The sequence below is a fragment of the Chrysoperla carnea genome, chromosome 5 (assembly GCF_905475395.1).
Source record: "Chrysoperla carnea chromosome 5, inChrCarn1.1, whole genome shotgun sequence".
Taxonomy (NCBI): Eukaryota; Metazoa; Arthropoda; class Insecta; order Neuroptera; family Chrysopidae; genus Chrysoperla; species Chrysoperla carnea.
Window position 1 is genome coordinate 8,037,860 of NC_058341.1, and position 16,249 is coordinate 8,054,108.

A 16,249-nucleotide genomic window follows, 5' to 3' on the forward strand; every position below is an offset into this window, starting at 1 on the left:
ACATATTGTTTACATTTTTGAAGAGACACAAAATCTCTATGCATCATATGATTATGACATACGAATGACATTGACAAGAACACAGGGGAACTCACTGACAGTTTTCTCTCTCATTCATCATATCGCATCCATTTACAGGCTAAAAGATCCTCGCGTTTTCTATGTGTAATATTCTATGATTACAAATCATCATTAATTAATATAAGTCTGTGGTTTTAAGTAAACAAATTTCCCGAATTCGCCTGATTAACTTTGTGAACTAGTGAAAAAAATGGAAAATAATTCATTTCGTAATGATGATCCTTTGTTGATTCGGGAAGACGACATTAAAGTTGAAAAAAATGAAATATTGGAAGAAAGTGAACCAATTCAACATCCCCAAGGAATACCCCAAGAAAATGATACAGTGAAATATGAAGGAATTTATTTGGGAAAATATGAAAAAATTATATCTGAACAACGATTAAAAACCGAAATAATTATCAAGGATAATATATTGGATGAAAATGGTTGTGGAAATAAAATAAATAAAAACAAACGTTTTTCATGCGAAGCTTGTGATAGAATGTTCACGCACCGAAGTGATTTAATTAAACATCTTCGAATTCACACGGGAGAAAAACCATTCCCATGTGATATTTGCGGTAAAGCGTTTGCGGAGAGAAGTAATTTAAATAGTCATAAACGAACTCATACTGGAGAAAAACCTGTTTCTTGTACAGTGTGTAATAAAAATTTCACCACGCGAAGTGTTTTAAATCGACATAAACGAGTTCATACCGAAGAAAAACCATTTTCATGTGAAGTTTGTAATAAAACATTTACACAATATACCAATTTATTAAAACATAATCGAACACATACGGGAGAACGTCCGTTTTCGTGTGATGTCTGCGAGAAAACATTTAATAAAAAAACGAATTTAGTTAAACATAAACGTCTTCATACCGGAGAAAAACCTTATTCATGTGATGTTTGTGATGTAGCGTTCACAAGTCGAAGCAGTTTAGTTCACCATAAATTCATTCATAATGGAAAGCCATTTTCGTGTAAAGTTTGTGAGAAAACATTTACGAGTCGAAGCAGTTTAGAATATCATGAATTGAATCATACAAGAAAGAAAAATGTTTGTTGTGAAATTTGTGATAAAAAATTCGTTTTACAAAGTGATTTAACTAGGCATAAACGAAGTCACGATGCTGGAAAATTGTGACATTCAAATTTTTGAAGTAATTTATTATTCATGAACAGGACCGGATTTAGAATTTAGTTTCATTTATCCTTCTTTCTTTCGTACTGTTTCGCAAAATTGGCAATGTATCAATTCATTGGCTAATTCTAGTTCCAAATCTTCAAGATAATAGTTTACCAAGATTCCCAGCTTTGAGTTTTAACTGAGACGATTCCAGCTCTCGTACCGACACCCCTTGAATCAACAATCCATGTTTTCTTTTAGTTACATGGGGTGAGTGTGTATGGAGATAGCTCAGTAATAAACACAAATGAATTTAAAGTTTGTAAACTGATTAAGAATAATTTTTTTATATATATTTATAATTTTTTTAATACAGAATGGGGCATATGTAGATATACAGTTCTATTTGGCATTTATTTCTTTATTACAATTTCTCTATTTAATACCTATTCAGTGGTACCCCACTTAATATAATCGTCGACTTTCATTTTCACAATATAGCGTCTAGTCGTCACCATATTACATTTTCATTACTGCCATGGCTTTAATTACACTCGCAAGATTAAGAAAAATCGATTAACGTAAGATTCATGAAAATTGGCCATCCATTTGGTCTGTAGAGTGCAGCAAAGAAACAAACACACTACTTTGCGTCGAGTAAATAAGAACTTCGTCAATCAATTTCTACAAGAAATTCGTATTTAAAAATTTCAAAAATTAAATTAACTATTACAACTGTACATTCACTTACGCCTCACTCTGTATATTACATGCTTTAAATATTACATATTTATATATAAAAAAAAATTAATATAAAATTATTTTTAACAATAAATACAATTAAATTGAAACTAACTAAAATTATTGACTTCCTCCAACTTCTAAATCCATATCAGACCATACAGCTTCCGTTTCACTATCATCACGTTCACTGGCCGTTGCACGCATCGAATCAACACTTTCATATGTTGCATCAATTTCTACAGTCTCTTCCATAATACCAACGCCACCACCACTTGTGTTTGATGTACCACCATCACCACCTGGAGCACCGCGAGATACATCACCCGTAGATGGAGACATACAATAACCGCTAACCGAATCTAATTTATTGGAATTGGTTGATGCATGATCAATTCGATGCATTCCTTCGATTGCACGTCGATTTGTTGGATCTAAACTGGATAGGTAAAAACAAATTTTAACAATCGCTCTCGGATAATTCTACATTCATTAACCTGTGTTCCAACTTAGAATAAAGGAATCGATTCCTATTGGTCATCAAGTTAAAAAAAAAATCGATTTTTTTGATAACACAGCCAAATTTTATCCGATCTGAATGAAATTTTTTTTGAAACCCACTAATTTGGGGTCAATCTTTTCATCTATAATTGTAATTTTACGCTACCAATAACCTTTATGCTATATTTTAAGATCAGGATCCCAGGAATTTGAAACCTATGAAAGGTAGGTTAAATTTGAACACAAACTACGAATCAAACTTAGTAGGATTACATACTTGGTTTGTCAAAATCGGATATAATTTGGATGAGATAGAGCAAAATTAAATTTTTTGGATTTTGGTGACGTCATTAAGTTTAAAAAATTGATTTTTTTGATAACACAGCCAAATTTTATCCAATCTAAATGAAATTTTTTTTGAATCCCACTAATTTTAGGTCAATCTTTTCATATATGATGGTAGTTTTACGCTAGCTTTAACCATTATGCTATATTTTAAGACCAGGACCGCACATGCTTCCAACCTATTACAAGTAGGTTAAATTTGACCACAAATTTGAAAAGTACGACTCAAACTTAGTGGGATTACATACTTGGTTTGTCAAAATCGGATATAATTTGGATGAGATAGAGCAAAATTAAATTTTTTGGATTTTGGTGACGTCATTAAGTTTAAAAAATTGATTTTTTTGATAACACAGCCAAATTTTATCCAATCTAAATGAAATTTTTTTTGAATCCCACTAATTTTAGGTCAATCTTTTCATATATGATGGTAGTTTTACGCTAGCTTTAACCATTATGCTATATTTTAAGACCAGGACCGTACATGCTTCCAACCTATTACAAGTAGATTAAATTTGACCACAAATTTGAAAAGTACGACTCAAACTTAGTGGGATTACATACTTGGTTTGTCAAAATCGGATATAATTTGGATGAGATAGAGCAAAATTAAATTTTTTGGATTTTGGTGACGTCATTAAGTTTAAAAAATTGATTTTTTTGATAACACAGCCAAATTTTATCCGATCTGGATGAAATTTTTTTTGAAACCCACTAATTTGGAGTCAACCTTTTCATCTATGATGCTAGTTTTACTCTACCATTAATCTTTAGGCTATATTTTGCGACCAGGGCCCACATTCTTCTAACCTATTCCAAGTATTTTAAATTTGACAACAAATTTGAAAAGTATGACCCAAACTTAGTAGGGTTACATACTTGGTTTGTTAAAATCGGATATAATTTGGATGAGATAGAGGAAAAGTAAATTTTTTGGATTTTGATGACGCCAATATTATGTTCAAATTTAGGTTTAGAATGTTTATTTATCCCTAGACCCCATGGTCTAGGTGCTAGCGACCCATTTGCGGTACCCCTCTTATGTTTTATTATTATTATTATTAACCTGAGTTCCAGATTGATTTCCTATTACGTGACCCACCCGATATAATTTAGAAAAACCTGAAATACTTACTTAAGTGTTGTCGTATAATGATCCAATGCTTTATCCACGTTATTATTACGAAAATATAAATCACCCAGCATCTGATGTAACCTCCAAGTGGTTTGTAAACGTAATTGTTTTTCCAGTATTTCAATGGCTTGATCCAGCAACGAATCACGTTCATATAATTCCGATAGCAAATAAACAGCTGGTAAATAACTTTCATCTAAACCTAGTGCTTTATTTAAGTAGGTTCGTGCTTTGTAAACTTGTAATGGATCTTTTGCTAACACCATTGCATAAAGCTACAAAAAGAAATTCACAATTAGTGATTATTTTTAAAACAAACGTTTTTTGAAAACTTACTGTGTACGTTCGAGAACTTGGATCTAATGCACATGCGTTGTGTGCGATTGATAAAGCTTCTCGAAGTCGATGAGTCGCAACAAAACAATCAACTAAACCTTTATGAGAATCGTAACTGAAATTAAATAAATACAAGCCCATATAAACGTTTTGAAACCAACTTTGGTCATAAAAAAAAAGAAAGACAAAACAAGATTTTGAAAAACAAAAAAATTAAAAACATCTCTTACCTCGAACTAATTTGCATTGCTTCTCGAAAATGTACAATGGCCTCTTGATATCGTTTTAAATCATACAATATAATACCTTTTAAAATTAATGCTTCAATATTTCTAGGACTAAAATTACATGCTTTTTGTGCATAATATGCAGCTTTTGTCCATTTTTTCAGCGAATGCATATGATATGCTAATGCAATCCAATTTTCCGCTGAATATTCTGATGGTTCAATACTGGGTGATATATATTTTTCGATATCCTTTTGTTTATTTTCTTTATGTAATATTGAAACTAATAAATCTAAGCCACGTTGCATATTACGATCCAAACAGTATGCCTAAGAAAAGATTGAGATCAATATCAAGTTGAAACCACACCTCCCTTAAAAATATGGGAGTAATAGAAGATGACAGAGGGAGTGGTTTTGAAAATAGGTGTCACCACCCTTTCGTAAGTTATGAAGGATTGAAATTATGAAATTTTGTATAAATATTAGTATTCGATTGCAAATTACAAAAAAAAAAACTAGCTCATATAGCCTTAAACGGTGGTGCAAAGTTGGGATGAATTATCACAGATTTCCTATCATCCCCGAGATCTGCCACCTCCCTGCGGAGCTGGAATTAGGAAAAGGAAGGCACGAAATATCAATATTTTTAATTCCGATGCTATCTACTTTCGATATTTATTTTAGGGTATCAAATTCGATGATACGGAATTTCGGAGTGCGGTACCCGTGGCTAAAATAGGCAATTCTATTACAGATATGATATACAAATTACATAATGAATCAAATTAAATCTTAATATTATTTTTCTAGCCTGTTTTTTCCTAACGATAAGCTTGAAAATGAGGGATAAATCATAGAATTTAAGTCAAAGAACAAGGAAAATATCGCGTGGGCAGGAAAAATCAGGCTAGAGAAATAATATAAAAGATATATCGATATTTTTGTAAAATATCGATAATTTTCATTCCCATGCCCATCCCAAGTTGAGTTTTAAATAAAATTACTTACCCTTTGTAAATAGGTCAAAGAATTCTGTAAATCACCAGATTTATATAAACATTCACCAATCAACGTAATTAATTTCACATTATTATTAAGCATGCCTGGTTGATCCAAAGTTTTAAATATTGAGACAGCATTTGAATATTCTTTAATATTTATATAAGAATGAGCTTTAATCCATGATATTAGCCAATCCATGTTACCAATTTTAGTGATAGCATCTAAAATTAATGTGTTCACTTCGACACCACGTTCATTTAAACTTAGTAAACCTTCAACGGCTTCTAATGCCAGTGGGCATTCCTGAAATTATTAAACTTTTATTAGAGTGAACAAATTCAAAAGGTTATTCAAACACTATCGTGTGTTTAGCGTGAGTCTCACGATTATTAGTGTGAATAGAATATTATCCAAGCTTTTTGAGCTTTTCTGTAGATCAGCGAAATGAAAGGCAATTACCGGATTAACCTAAAGACCAAAAAACTGGCAGATCCAGGCTAACGTCGATTTAGTGTAGACCCAACAACGAATTCGTAATCTAAATAAAAAATGCTTTAATTTGGTGTTTTACCCACAGCTTTTCCTCCGTGATTTCTCCCAGGATTGATGGATCCATGGTTTCGGATTAAAACATTCCCAATCTGACGCCTTACAGGTTTCTGCAGGTGCAAATAGCATGAATAAAGGTTTCGTCGTTCTCCATATAGGCCCTACAAGTGGGATCATCAGAGATCTCCATGTTATGAAGGTGATAGTTCAATCAACAGTGTCCTGTCAAGTCTCACAACCCTTCTCAACTGAGCTCTAGTGAGTTTCAGGCAATCACAGTCGAATGCCATTTCTTGATTCAATTATGACGGAGCATCTTGATATGGGAATTCAGCTGAAAGGGACATTCCTTTTAACGCCACAGAGGCTCAGTATCCAGGTCAGTTTCACTTTGTTATTGAGTATCAGGTGATTCAGTTCCTCGAAGCATTCATAGGCTATCATCGATTCGGAATCTCGACCCTTCAAGGGTTCGAAGAGCTGTCTAACCACCTGAGAAGATGCTGATATGTGCCCTACTGTAACCTTTCGTGTTACAGATCTGGACACCCTTCAGCATAGCGAAAATTTCTGGAATCTTTATAAATTATTAAAATACATACCCGAAGGACTTCTTTATAAGCAACAATAGCACTACGTTCGGATCCAGTTTGTTGCCATAATTTCGCTAATGCCATATTCACTTTGGGTGTACGTTGTTTAACCGGTATACTCTGCAAAACCGATAATGCCTCTTCCCATCCTTTCATTTGTATATGACACACATGTATATTATATTTTATATCAATATCGTAAATAAAATCTTTCTGATTGCCTTCTGGTTTCGTTGCACCTTTATATTTTAATATACTCTTTTTAAATTGTAACGCCTTCCTGTAGATTGCTTCAGCACGTCTGTATTGTTTTTCATAAAATAATGAATCCGCATAATAGACATACGCTTGAAATTTTGCCTCGGCTGTGAAACAATTTGAATTGTGTTCGCTGTGTGATAAAACTAAATCAGTCTGAAAAGATTTTCGAATAAATGAAAATTTTTGTGATTGAAAATAAAATGAAAATTATTTATACCAAAGAAATGACGTTTGAATATAATTGTTGATCGTATAACATTTTTATTTGTTCAATTAATCGAGACATTTTTTTTTTATTATTTTATTTTAAAATTTATAAATAAATTAATATTATTCTTTAATTCAATTCAAAATTGACAAGAAACTTCAATTTATTTTTCAATTCAAAATAATGTACCATAAAGTATTTTATTTACAATCACCATAAAGAATAATATCGGTGAAAATATAAAAATAGACTTATAAGTTATAAATATTATTACTAGATATTACCTTTTAAAACCCTACTATCGAAATTTTTTAAATATTATTATCTGAAAATCCGGTCTAGTTGATCTATGCGATAAACTCTTGCTTGCTATGCGATAATCGGACAAAAATTTACATAGAATGTAACAAAGGATGTGAAAATTGTGTTTGAATCTCTTGCTTCTTTGCTTCACTGCATAATTCCTAAAACCTACAAAGCAGAAATCATTTCGTCATTTCTTCATATCGTATATCATTCCCAAGATTATACAAAATTTCGAGATATCGCAACTTGAAAATCGAATAGCTCAAAAGTCACTTGTCGATAGACCCAATATTCAAAGTTCTTAATTGTTTTTTATACCCTGTATATATGAAATTTAAGTTAAGGTATACTCATTTTAGTCCCAAGTCCAAAACCTTTTGAAAAACGAAAAAAAATTCTAGAAATTACTTTCAAAAGGCCGCCATAACTGCGTTGGTTTTTTAAATTTTTCTATGTATTAAAAATAATGCAAACACTGATATCCAATACTTTCTATACAGAGTATTTCCACAATTAACTCAGTCAATTGTTTGTTTTTTTGTTATATTTTCATAGACTATAATGGGGACAAGTCTAGTATGCTCATATCCAAGGATTTTATGTACATTCTAGAATTTTTTATATATGAGGTAAATGTTTCACTTATTAATTGTAAATCTATTTTATTCTAAATTTTTCGAGGAAAATTCGAAAATCCTGAAAATTTTCCAATGAATTAAAAATATTGTAAAACAAATAGGGATTTTTCATTTCTGAATGTTAATGTTAGTGTGATTTGATGTTTAAATTTCTAGTTTAAACTTCAGTTACACATTACTTCAAGTTTATAAATTATTATTTTTTCGCATTTAAGTTGAATTTTTTTTTTTAAAACCATATATTCTTTTATTAATTTGAAACCTTTTGTTGCGTAAGTTTTTCTGAAATTTTATCTTATTAAATATATTAATTAACGTTTAAGGTAGAAATTATTTGATGTTTGATTTGTTTTTTTTATTATTTTGTGTATGGCGTCACGTTAAAAGTTATGATAACGTTAACGGTCGTTTTGTAACTTTGTTTTTTTTCGAAGTTGGATATTGTGATATAAATAAACTTATTTTGATAATAAATTATGTTTATGTAATTAGTAAATAATATTTTTGATAGTATTTAGAATGTTTTTTCGTTTATATGTGATTTTCCATAGTTGATAAATTGTGGCGGGTTAATTTTTAACTTTTTTTACTTGAGCCAAATTTTGGATCCTGTTATGAATGAAACATGTGATTATTTATTTGAATTTCGATTAATTAATGATAGTGGAATCGGTTTTTTAAGTTAAAACTAGTGTTCAAATTGTTATCGGTAAAAATACCGCCTTTGTGTTGTAAGCAAATTATAGTCCGCCCAAAACTTTCTGATTATTTTTGTTTGCTTGACATTGCATAATTTAGTAAAGAAAATTTAATTTTATTCAAGTAAAAGTTCTAAAATTGTTTGATCCAAAGAAATTTTATTAAAAGGTCAGTAAGAGAAAGGAAATCAATTTTTTGAAAAATTAAATTTACGGAAAATTTTTGTAAAAGTGTCACTTTTCAATCGATTTTAAATATAGTCATTTATAGTTACCACCTCTCCTGATTTGAACGAAAGATCTCCCGAAATCGTACAATCTCTTCCGACTCCCGATATCAATATGAATTCTCCAGAATTCAGTAAAAAAAATATATTTTTTGATTAGTTTCATATTTAGATAAATTCGACAATTCTGAGCAGCTTTTAAATTACTTGAAGCATATTTATTGAAATTAATTCCCTATCTCCCGACTTTCTGGTTTATCTCCCAACTTCCCGGAACTTTGAAGTGGTAATCTTATATAGAATGCCTATTTTCTGTTATTCCAAAAAAATTTGACAAAAACAGATGATGAACGAATTTCAGGCGTTTTGGAGACATTTCGTAACGATTTTTCCCCGTTTTATGGGCCATTCACCGACTTTTTGTGATCACTACTGTTCGAATACTGTTTTTCTGGGACACCCTGTCAAGAAGTTTTTTATATCCGTAAATTTTAAATTGGTTTTTGTTTTTGTGTTTAGAGGTAAAGAAATATGGAAGAATTTTTGAAGATTGAAAAAATTGGCGAAGGTACATATGGCGTTGTGTACAAAGGTAAAAATAAACGTACCGGCCAATTTGTGGCGATGAAAAAAATACGATTGGAGTCAGAAGATGAAGGTATACCATCAACTGCTATCCGAGAAATATCACTGTTAAAAGAATTACGTCATCCAAATATTGTAACGTTAGAAGATGTCCTTATGGAAGAAGCACGATTATATTTAATTTTTGAATTTTTATCAATGGATTTAAAAAAGTATATGGATAGTTTGGGTAGTGGGAATATGATGGATCCGGAATTAGTGAAAAGTTATTTGTTCCAAATAACTAATGCCATATTATTTTGTCATAAAAGGCGTGTTTTACATAGAGATTTAAAGCCACAAAATTTATTAATCAACAAAAAAGGCGTTATTAAGGTATATAACGGTTCTTCTGATTTAAGGTAGTTTCCGAGAAAATAAACACTTTTCTTAAGGTCTTTATTTTTGGGAATTACCTTAAATCGTACAAGACGCATTATTATATTCCTTTTCTAATAATTATTAGGTAGCAGATTTTGGTTTGGGACGAACAATTGGTATCCCATTACGTGTATTAACACATGAAGTTGTTACATTATGGTATCGGGCTCCAGAAGTATTACTTGGTGCAACCAGATATTCATGTCCAATTGATATATGGTCGATTGGTTGTATTTTCTCTGAAATGGCAACACGAAAACCACTCTTCCAGGGCGATTCAGAAATCGATCAATTGTTCAGAATTTTCAGGTAAATAAGAATCCCCTATTTGGAAACGAAGTGTATATTGACATCATCCACGGGCCAATCCTATCCTTTTAGTAATTGGGTCAAATTGGTACGGGTTTACGGGTATTTTTTGGTAACCCTTTGATTGGGATCATTCACTGATCCACGGGGATGTGAGGGTTAATTTCGAGTTGTCCGGGTCTCTTATTACATCAGTCCATGGATGGTGTCAGTAGTAGCACCGATTTGGAAATATAACTAATATTTTTGTATGTATGTGCAGAGTTCTTAAAACACCTACAGAAGAAATTTGGCCCGGTGTAACATCATTACCAGATTACAAAGCATCATTTCCAAATTGGACAAAAGATAATTTAGATGCACAAATCAAAAATATGTCAGAAGATGGTAAAGATTTATTACGACAAATGTTAGTGTACGATCCAGCCCGACGTATTAGTGCCCGTGATGCATTAAATCATCCGTACTTTAAAGATGTAGATACTACAATCGGTACTCGAATCATGTGTTCATAATTCTATTCATAGTTTTCGTCGATGATCGTTTAACATATCACATATTTTTTTTGTCTCTTATAAATTCCACAGACTTTAATTTAAAGGCCATTTTTAAATCGTCGACTAAACATGTTCCAAAATGTTTGAAAAATGTCCAAAAGTACAATTTCTATATCGAAATATTGGGAGGACTTAAGAATTAGTTTGTGTTGAATTTACTTTTTACCAAATCCCACAAACTTTTTTTATTTGATAATACATTTATAAAATTTTTTTTACTGATAAGACCTAGGCCCTTAAGATGTAACGATTGTTCGCCATCATCTAATATAGAAAATATATCCAAGTAAATTTAAAAATAAAGAAAATTGTGAATAGTCTTTAAGTAGTGAAATTAATTTTTTTTTAAAGAAAATTTAAGATGTTTTATTAAATGACTTTAGTTAGGGAATATTTTGATCGAAGCTTTCCAGGATTGTCGTATATATCTTCCAAGAACAAAGTTATATTAATTCAACTTGTGACATATGCGACATTCTTTAGATGCCTTCAAGTTTGTTCTTTTTGATTGCATGAGACGATTTTCTTCTTTATAGAAACATGCTAATACAAAAACATATCGAAACTTCGAACTAATTCTGATGGGTTTATAATAATTTTACGCGTTCTTAAACCTTAAAGTTTTGTCATAAATAAATTTATATGATTAATTATGGCGCAGAAATAAGCCTTTCGATAATTGATCGTTTCAAAAAAAGAACAATCTTTATCCATAGGATCATCCCCTTAACAGTATTCATTACGAAAATATATTTAAAAATACAATCAATCCTAATATTGTTTTAAAATAATCACCAGCCGCCATATTTTATAACAAATTTTCAAGGATAAAAGAGTTATATTTTTAAATATGTTTTCGAGTTATTTTCGACCACAAATGATTTTGTTATTGTCATATTTAAAGTTTCAAATTTATATGTGTTTAAAAGAAAACTCTCTGAATTTTGTTTTTCTATTATAATTATAAAACTCTGGTAGTATAATATTTATTTTTAGGTATTTTCAAAATTGTATAGAAAAGATTGAACCAAACTTACTTGGGTATATTTATTAAAATAAAATAAAAATTTGTTTTGAAGATATATAGAAAAATATTTTAATATTAATTGAAAATAATAGCTATAAAAAGGCTGTATTTATTTTTATATCATTTAATAATAATATATCTATACGTATTTAGAATGATGTGTTTTATTTATTTTTTCCTCAAAAATTTTCTAGTTCCCGTAATCGAGTCAATAATACGTAGAACTATAGGTTTTCAATTCTTTCCTTGAAGTCTAATATTTAGAGCTATAGGTTTTCTGTTCCCTCTTTGAAGCATCTTGTCATCTAGAGACAACTCCCGGTGCAATGCAGAAATCAAACAATTGGCCAAACTTTCTCCCTTTCAAAGATGTATGGATTAAAATGAAAAGACTATAAATGTAGTCAATTATTTTACCAGGACGAATATTTAAAACGTGTTTAGTCTCTACTTCAATGATAGGGAAGCAATACCTTAGATTTATGTTTAACGGGTTTATAATTTGCCATAAAATATTTAATTTCTAAAAATATTCCCTTATACTGGAATTCAAGGAAGGACAAGTTGCAGGTGCATAATTTAAAAATATATCGACATAAGGAACTCTATATAATTTTAAGATTTTTGTTTAATAGCAAAAATATATTCATGTTGTATAATTAATTAGTGATTTTTATGGATCAGAAACAACGGTTTTTTTTTTAAAAGTTACAATTTTTTTTGTTGTATATATAAAATATAAGTAAATAAAGCATTTCTAAAAAAAAGAATTTCTATATATATTTATAAGGCACTATAATTCTTCAAAGAAGGCCACTCTAGCTTTAGTGGAACCAGATTTTACTTTTCGTAATGTTGAATATTTATTTTCACCAAGACGTACTTGTTCCTCATGCAATTGATCCAATTCACATTGTTTCTCTTCCACTTTTAACACTTCAATTTCTGTACGTAGATCACGTAGTTGGTTTTGTAAATGTTTTGATTTTTCTAAATATTCAACTCTGAAAACAAGAAATTTATTTTGTATATTGGGGAAAAATTAATTTAAATTAAAATATTCTTTGTATACCTTTCTTTTTCTATTTCAAGTGAAAGTTGTTCTACATCGGCGTTGGCAATTAAATCATAGGATGTTAAATCGGGTGTGACTGGGCTACTAGTTGTAGTATCTATCGGCAAACCTTGTAATTCGGGATTTGAAAGATGTGATGATAATGGCGTTGTGTATTGCTGATATAATGAGGTTACGGGCTGAAAAAAAATTAGTATTAATCCTGGAGCAGAAAGTTTCTCAAAGCAATAATAAAATATAAGAGGGGTGTCGCAAATGTCTTCCTAGCACTTAGATCAAGGGGTCGGGGGTCCTCTGTTCCCTCCTTGAGAACAACCTGTCACCCGAACATTGAATTGTAAATATCTATTAACTTTAACTTAAAATGCTTACTGTAATATTTACGGTGGGTGTGGGAGATAAAGCGTTTCGACTCAGAAAATCAAGAAGTTTCTCTTTAGCTTGTTTTTCAGCTACACGAGCTCGTAGTAATTCATCTTTAAGGCGAGCTGCTTCGGCTGCACGTCTTTCAGATTCTTCGACTAATCGTGCTGTTAACATTTCTGCTTCCCTAGTTTTTCGTTCCAACAAAATCTGTAAAATTAGAAATATAATTTATGCTTAAGAAATAAAACTTTGTTGAAAAAATTAAATTTACCTTTTCTTCTTCAGTTTTCATTGCATTTAAGCGTATTCTAGTGATTTCTTTTTCAGCCTCATTTGCTTTTTGACTTAATAGCATCGCTTCTTCGGTAGCAACACGACTTTGTTCAGCAAGTAATTCAGCAGTCTCTTCAGAACGACGCTATTTAAAAAAAATTTAAATAATTATATCCAATTATATTTGAAATGCTTGTAATTTGTTTTAAAACTAAAAAGATTACCAAAGCTTCGTTGGCCAATCGAATTTCTTCTTGATATTGTAATAAACGTTGTTCCATTTCCGCACGATCACGTTCAGCATTTTCACGTAACTGTTTTTCTCGTGCTAATCGATTTCGTTGTACTAATCTTCGTTGTTTCTCTTCTTTAGCAGCTGCTTTCATTTGTTGCACCTCCATTGAATCGGGTTTACGACGTCGCATAAATAAATCATGATTACCGATACATAAATCTAAAATCTTTAGAAGAATTAAATAGAAATTAATAAACTTCGCATCAAAATATTCTTCCAAAATTGATTTAGATACTTACTAGTTTGTTCATGCGTACTTTTTGTGAAAAAAATACAAAATTTGGTGAAGTTTTATCCACAGGTTTAATAACAAACTTTTTCTCATCAAAACTAATATGACGTATTTCGGACCATGTAAATGTCATTTTTGGCTGTAACTTATTCTCTTTTTCATAAATATTTAAACCTAATGCCGTAACACCTAACCATAGTTCTGTATCTTTCTTATTCTGAAAAAAAAATGGACGTTGGTGATACAAATTTGGAAGTTATGATAACCAGACAAATTTTGTGTAAGTCGAAGGCGAGTTAAATGGAAGCTTAAAAACAAATTTTGTGAAGCCCTAACATCAATATAAGTGTTGAAAGCCTTTTAAAGCACTATTTAAAAAAATATACGCGTACAAAGTTTTTAAAAAGGTGTTTTAACGAAAAGTTTTACTTACACTTATAGGAAAATAATTGACTCCGTACATATCGAGATCTTGTGCGATTTTTAAATATTCCATTTCAGCTTCATCACGGGACATACCTCGATGATCTGCATACCATACTTTAATTCGTTCTTCCCACATATCGGCAGTCATTTGATATTGATCAATCACTCTTTGTGGCAGTAAAGCTTCACTTGCTAATTGACCAGGTTTATATGTTGTTTCATCGTAATCGCCAAACTAATAAAAAAAGATTACTGTATTAATTTTTAAAATCAGGATAATTGTTTAAAGGAATTGTTAATTTGTTAAAAGGAATGAAGCAGCGAATTCGTTGGCACAAGAAGAGATACTTTCAAAAGCCCCTTTCACCTGAGGCTGTCATTCCCATAAGAAGATGTTCCGTAAGTAATCGCATTAAGGAATGGCTATTTAAAGCCCATCTTGATTACTGAAACTTTGCGTAGGGCATGCCACTGGCCAAACAAGGATGGATGAAGCCTACTTAGTAGTCGTAATACGTATTTAAATAATACAAAAATTGATCTAGGAAATTGGTATAAAATCGAAATCAAACTGTGTTTAACCAGTTAGCCAATCGACTTTGTTTGCTTGAAACTCGCTAGATTACAATTTAAAAGGGTGGAGAGACTCTTAACAGGACACTTTCGATTGAATTAACACCTTTATAAGATTGGAATCTCTGATGATCCCACTTTTAGGGCCTACATGGAGAACGATGAAATCCTCATACAAGTTATTTGCACCTGCAGATATCTACAGAGTGTCAGGTTTAGCATGTTTGAATCCGAAATTTTGAATTCATCAATCCTGGGAGAAATTGTGACATCTAGCCAGAGATGTCTAGCCTTCGGGTTGCAGGTTGCTAAGGATCTATTTGCAGTACCCCTCTTATGTTTTGTTATTATGGGCGTATCTAGGAAATGAAATCGAGAGCCTGTTTACAACCCTCTTCGAAATCAAATTCTAGTTACGCCCATGATTTCCTTTGTTATATAAATTACAATATACCTTAGCTTGAACAGCGTAGCTAGCAAGTAAGACTGAAGCTTCTGGCGGACAATAAATATCCATTGATAAAATAGCTTGTTTAACTTGTAAAAAGAATAAGTGTTGTGTGACCTCTTGAACAAGTTCATCGGCAACTTCTTCTGGATAAAATTTTGCTAAAAACATAAACGATGCTAACTGTTGACTAATACCTTGATCCTGTACTTTCTTATCCAATTTTAACCATGATATAAACCCTTTAGCATCCTCATACTGTAACCCAAAATACCAGGTTTCTCTAAGTCCAATAGTACGACATACTAGATCAAATAAATCGCGACCAGTAGCTCGCCACTAAAAACAAACAATTCATATTCAGTACTTTTGATTTTATTAGTCGTCTCAACGATGAATAACTAACCTCTAAATTAAATTCAAGCTCTGCATCTAATGTACAAACTTTGACTGGAAATGATTTGCTAGACTTTTTCCTTCGAAAAGGTGGCATTTTATCCTTCATTTTCGATGAAACTCGAAGCATTTAGATAAAAAATGTTAACATAACATATTTATCAAACATTATTTAAAACTTTTTTTGTTATAATTTATACTTTTAAAAAGAAAATATTTGTACAATTTTTAAGTCAAGTTTATTTAAAATAAAAAAAAAATGGTTTTTATTAAAATTATTTACATGTTACATTTGTGCTAATT

At 30.9% G+C, this 16,249-nt stretch overlaps 4 protein-coding genes across 10 annotated transcripts; 2 read left to right on the forward strand and 2 right to left on the reverse strand.

Moving 5' to 3' along the window:
- Positions 1 to 271: 271 nt before the first annotated feature.
- LOC123300419 (zinc finger protein 552-like) lies at positions 272 to 1,213 on the forward strand. The gene is made up of 2 exons (XM_044882991.1): positions 272 to 665; positions 1,056 to 1,213. Exons 1-2 carry the CDS (start codon positions 272 to 274, stop codon positions 1,211 to 1,213), a joined length of 552 nt encoding a protein of 183 aa, XP_044738926.1.
- Positions 1,214 to 1,417: 204 nt separating this feature from the next.
- Positions 1,418 to 7,173, reverse strand: LOC123299945 (anaphase-promoting complex subunit 7). Its single transcript, XM_044882370.1, has 7 exons — positions 7,105 to 7,173; positions 6,636 to 7,040; positions 5,491 to 5,787; positions 4,484 to 4,809; positions 4,254 to 4,368; positions 3,918 to 4,192; positions 1,418 to 2,375 (listed from the first exon to the last, which is right to left on the reverse strand). Exons 1-7 carry the CDS (start codon positions 7,171 to 7,173, stop codon positions 2,057 to 2,059), a joined length of 1,806 nt encoding a protein of 601 aa, XP_044738305.1. The 3' UTR covers positions 1,418 to 2,056.
- A 1,074-nt stretch (positions 7,174 to 8,247) lies between these two features.
- LOC123299828 (cyclin-dependent kinase 1) lies at positions 8,248 to 11,633 on the forward strand. Of its 2 annotated transcripts, none has more exons than XM_044882210.1 (4): positions 8,248 to 8,311; positions 9,484 to 9,924; positions 10,055 to 10,278; positions 10,541 to 11,633. In XM_044882210.1, the coding sequence occupies exons 2-4, from the start codon at positions 9,496 to 9,498 to the stop codon at positions 10,791 to 10,793; spliced, it is 906 nt and encodes a 301-aa protein (XP_044738145.1). In that variant the 5' UTR covers positions 8,248 to 8,311; positions 9,484 to 9,495; the 3' UTR covers positions 10,794 to 11,633. The 2 variants fall into 2 exon arrangements, with proteins under 2 accessions (XP_044738145.1, XP_044738144.1); XM_044882209.1 differs by lacking the exon at positions 8,248 to 8,311 and adding an exon at positions 8,756 to 8,906.
- Positions 11,634 to 12,606: 973 nt separating this feature from the next.
- Positions 12,607 to 16,140, reverse strand: LOC123301528 (merlin). Of its 6 annotated transcripts, none has more exons than XM_044884301.1 (9): positions 15,957 to 16,140; positions 15,557 to 15,889; positions 14,537 to 14,764; positions 14,111 to 14,320; positions 13,801 to 14,037; positions 13,575 to 13,721; positions 13,347 to 13,510; positions 12,935 to 13,003; positions 12,607 to 12,866 (listed from the first exon to the last, which is right to left on the reverse strand). In XM_044884301.1, the coding sequence occupies exons 1-9, from the start codon at positions 16,074 to 16,076 to the stop codon at positions 12,656 to 12,658; spliced, it is 1,719 nt and encodes a 572-aa protein (XP_044740236.1). In that variant the 5' UTR covers positions 16,077 to 16,140; the 3' UTR covers positions 12,607 to 12,655. The 6 variants fall into 6 exon arrangements, with proteins under 6 accessions (XP_044740236.1, XP_044740234.1, XP_044740235.1 ...); XM_044884299.1 differs by having other exon boundaries at positions 12,935 to 13,095; positions 13,343 to 13,510; XM_044884300.1 differs by having other exon boundaries at positions 12,935 to 12,997; positions 13,338 to 13,510.
- Positions 16,141 to 16,249: the final 109 nt, after the last annotated feature.

Excerpts from the sequence above, each read along its gene's own strand:
- LOC123300419 (XM_044882991.1), top strand. The coding sequence starts at position 272 with ATGGAAAATAATTCATTTCGTAATGATGATCCTTTGTTGATTCGGGAA. Across the intron at positions 666-1,055 it reads TAAAGCGTTTGCGGAGAGAA|TTTGTGAGAAAACATTTACG; the intron begins GTAATTTAAATA and ends TTTCGTGTAAAG.
- LOC123299945 (XM_044882370.1), bottom strand. The coding sequence starts at position 7,173 with ATGTCTCGATTAATTGAACAAATAAAAATGTTATACGATCAACAATTA. Across the intron at positions 4,810-5,490 it reads CTTTGACCTATTTACAAAGG|GCATACTGTTTGGATCGTAA; the intron begins GTAAGTAATTTT and ends ATCTTTTCTTAG. Across the intron at positions 4,193-4,253 it reads CAAGTTCTCGAACGTACACA|CTTTATGCAATGGTGTTAGC; the intron begins GTAAGTTTTCAA and ends TTCTTTTTGTAG.
- LOC123299828 (XM_044882210.1), top strand. The coding sequence starts at position 9,496 with ATGGAAGAATTTTTGAAGATTGAAAAAATTGGCGAAGGTACATATGGC. Across the intron at positions 9,925-10,054 it reads ACAAAAAAGGCGTTATTAAG|GTAGCAGATTTTGGTTTGGG; the intron begins GTATATAACGGT and ends AATAATTATTAG. Across the intron at positions 10,279-10,540 it reads CAATTGTTCAGAATTTTCAG|AGTTCTTAAAACACCTACAG; the intron begins GTAAATAAGAAT and ends ATGTATGTGCAG.
- LOC123301528 (XM_044884296.1), bottom strand. The coding sequence starts at position 16,076 with ATGCTTCGAGTTTCATCGAAAATGAAGGATAAAATGCCACCTTTTCGA. Across the intron at positions 14,765-15,556 it reads GCTACGCTGTTCAAGCTAAG|TTTGGCGATTACGATGAAAC; the intron begins GTATATTGTAAT and ends TTTTTTTATTAG. Across the intron at positions 13,117-13,309 it reads CACCCACCGTAAATATTACA|CCCGTAACCTCATTATATCA; the intron begins GTAAGCATTTTA and ends ATTTTTTTTCAG.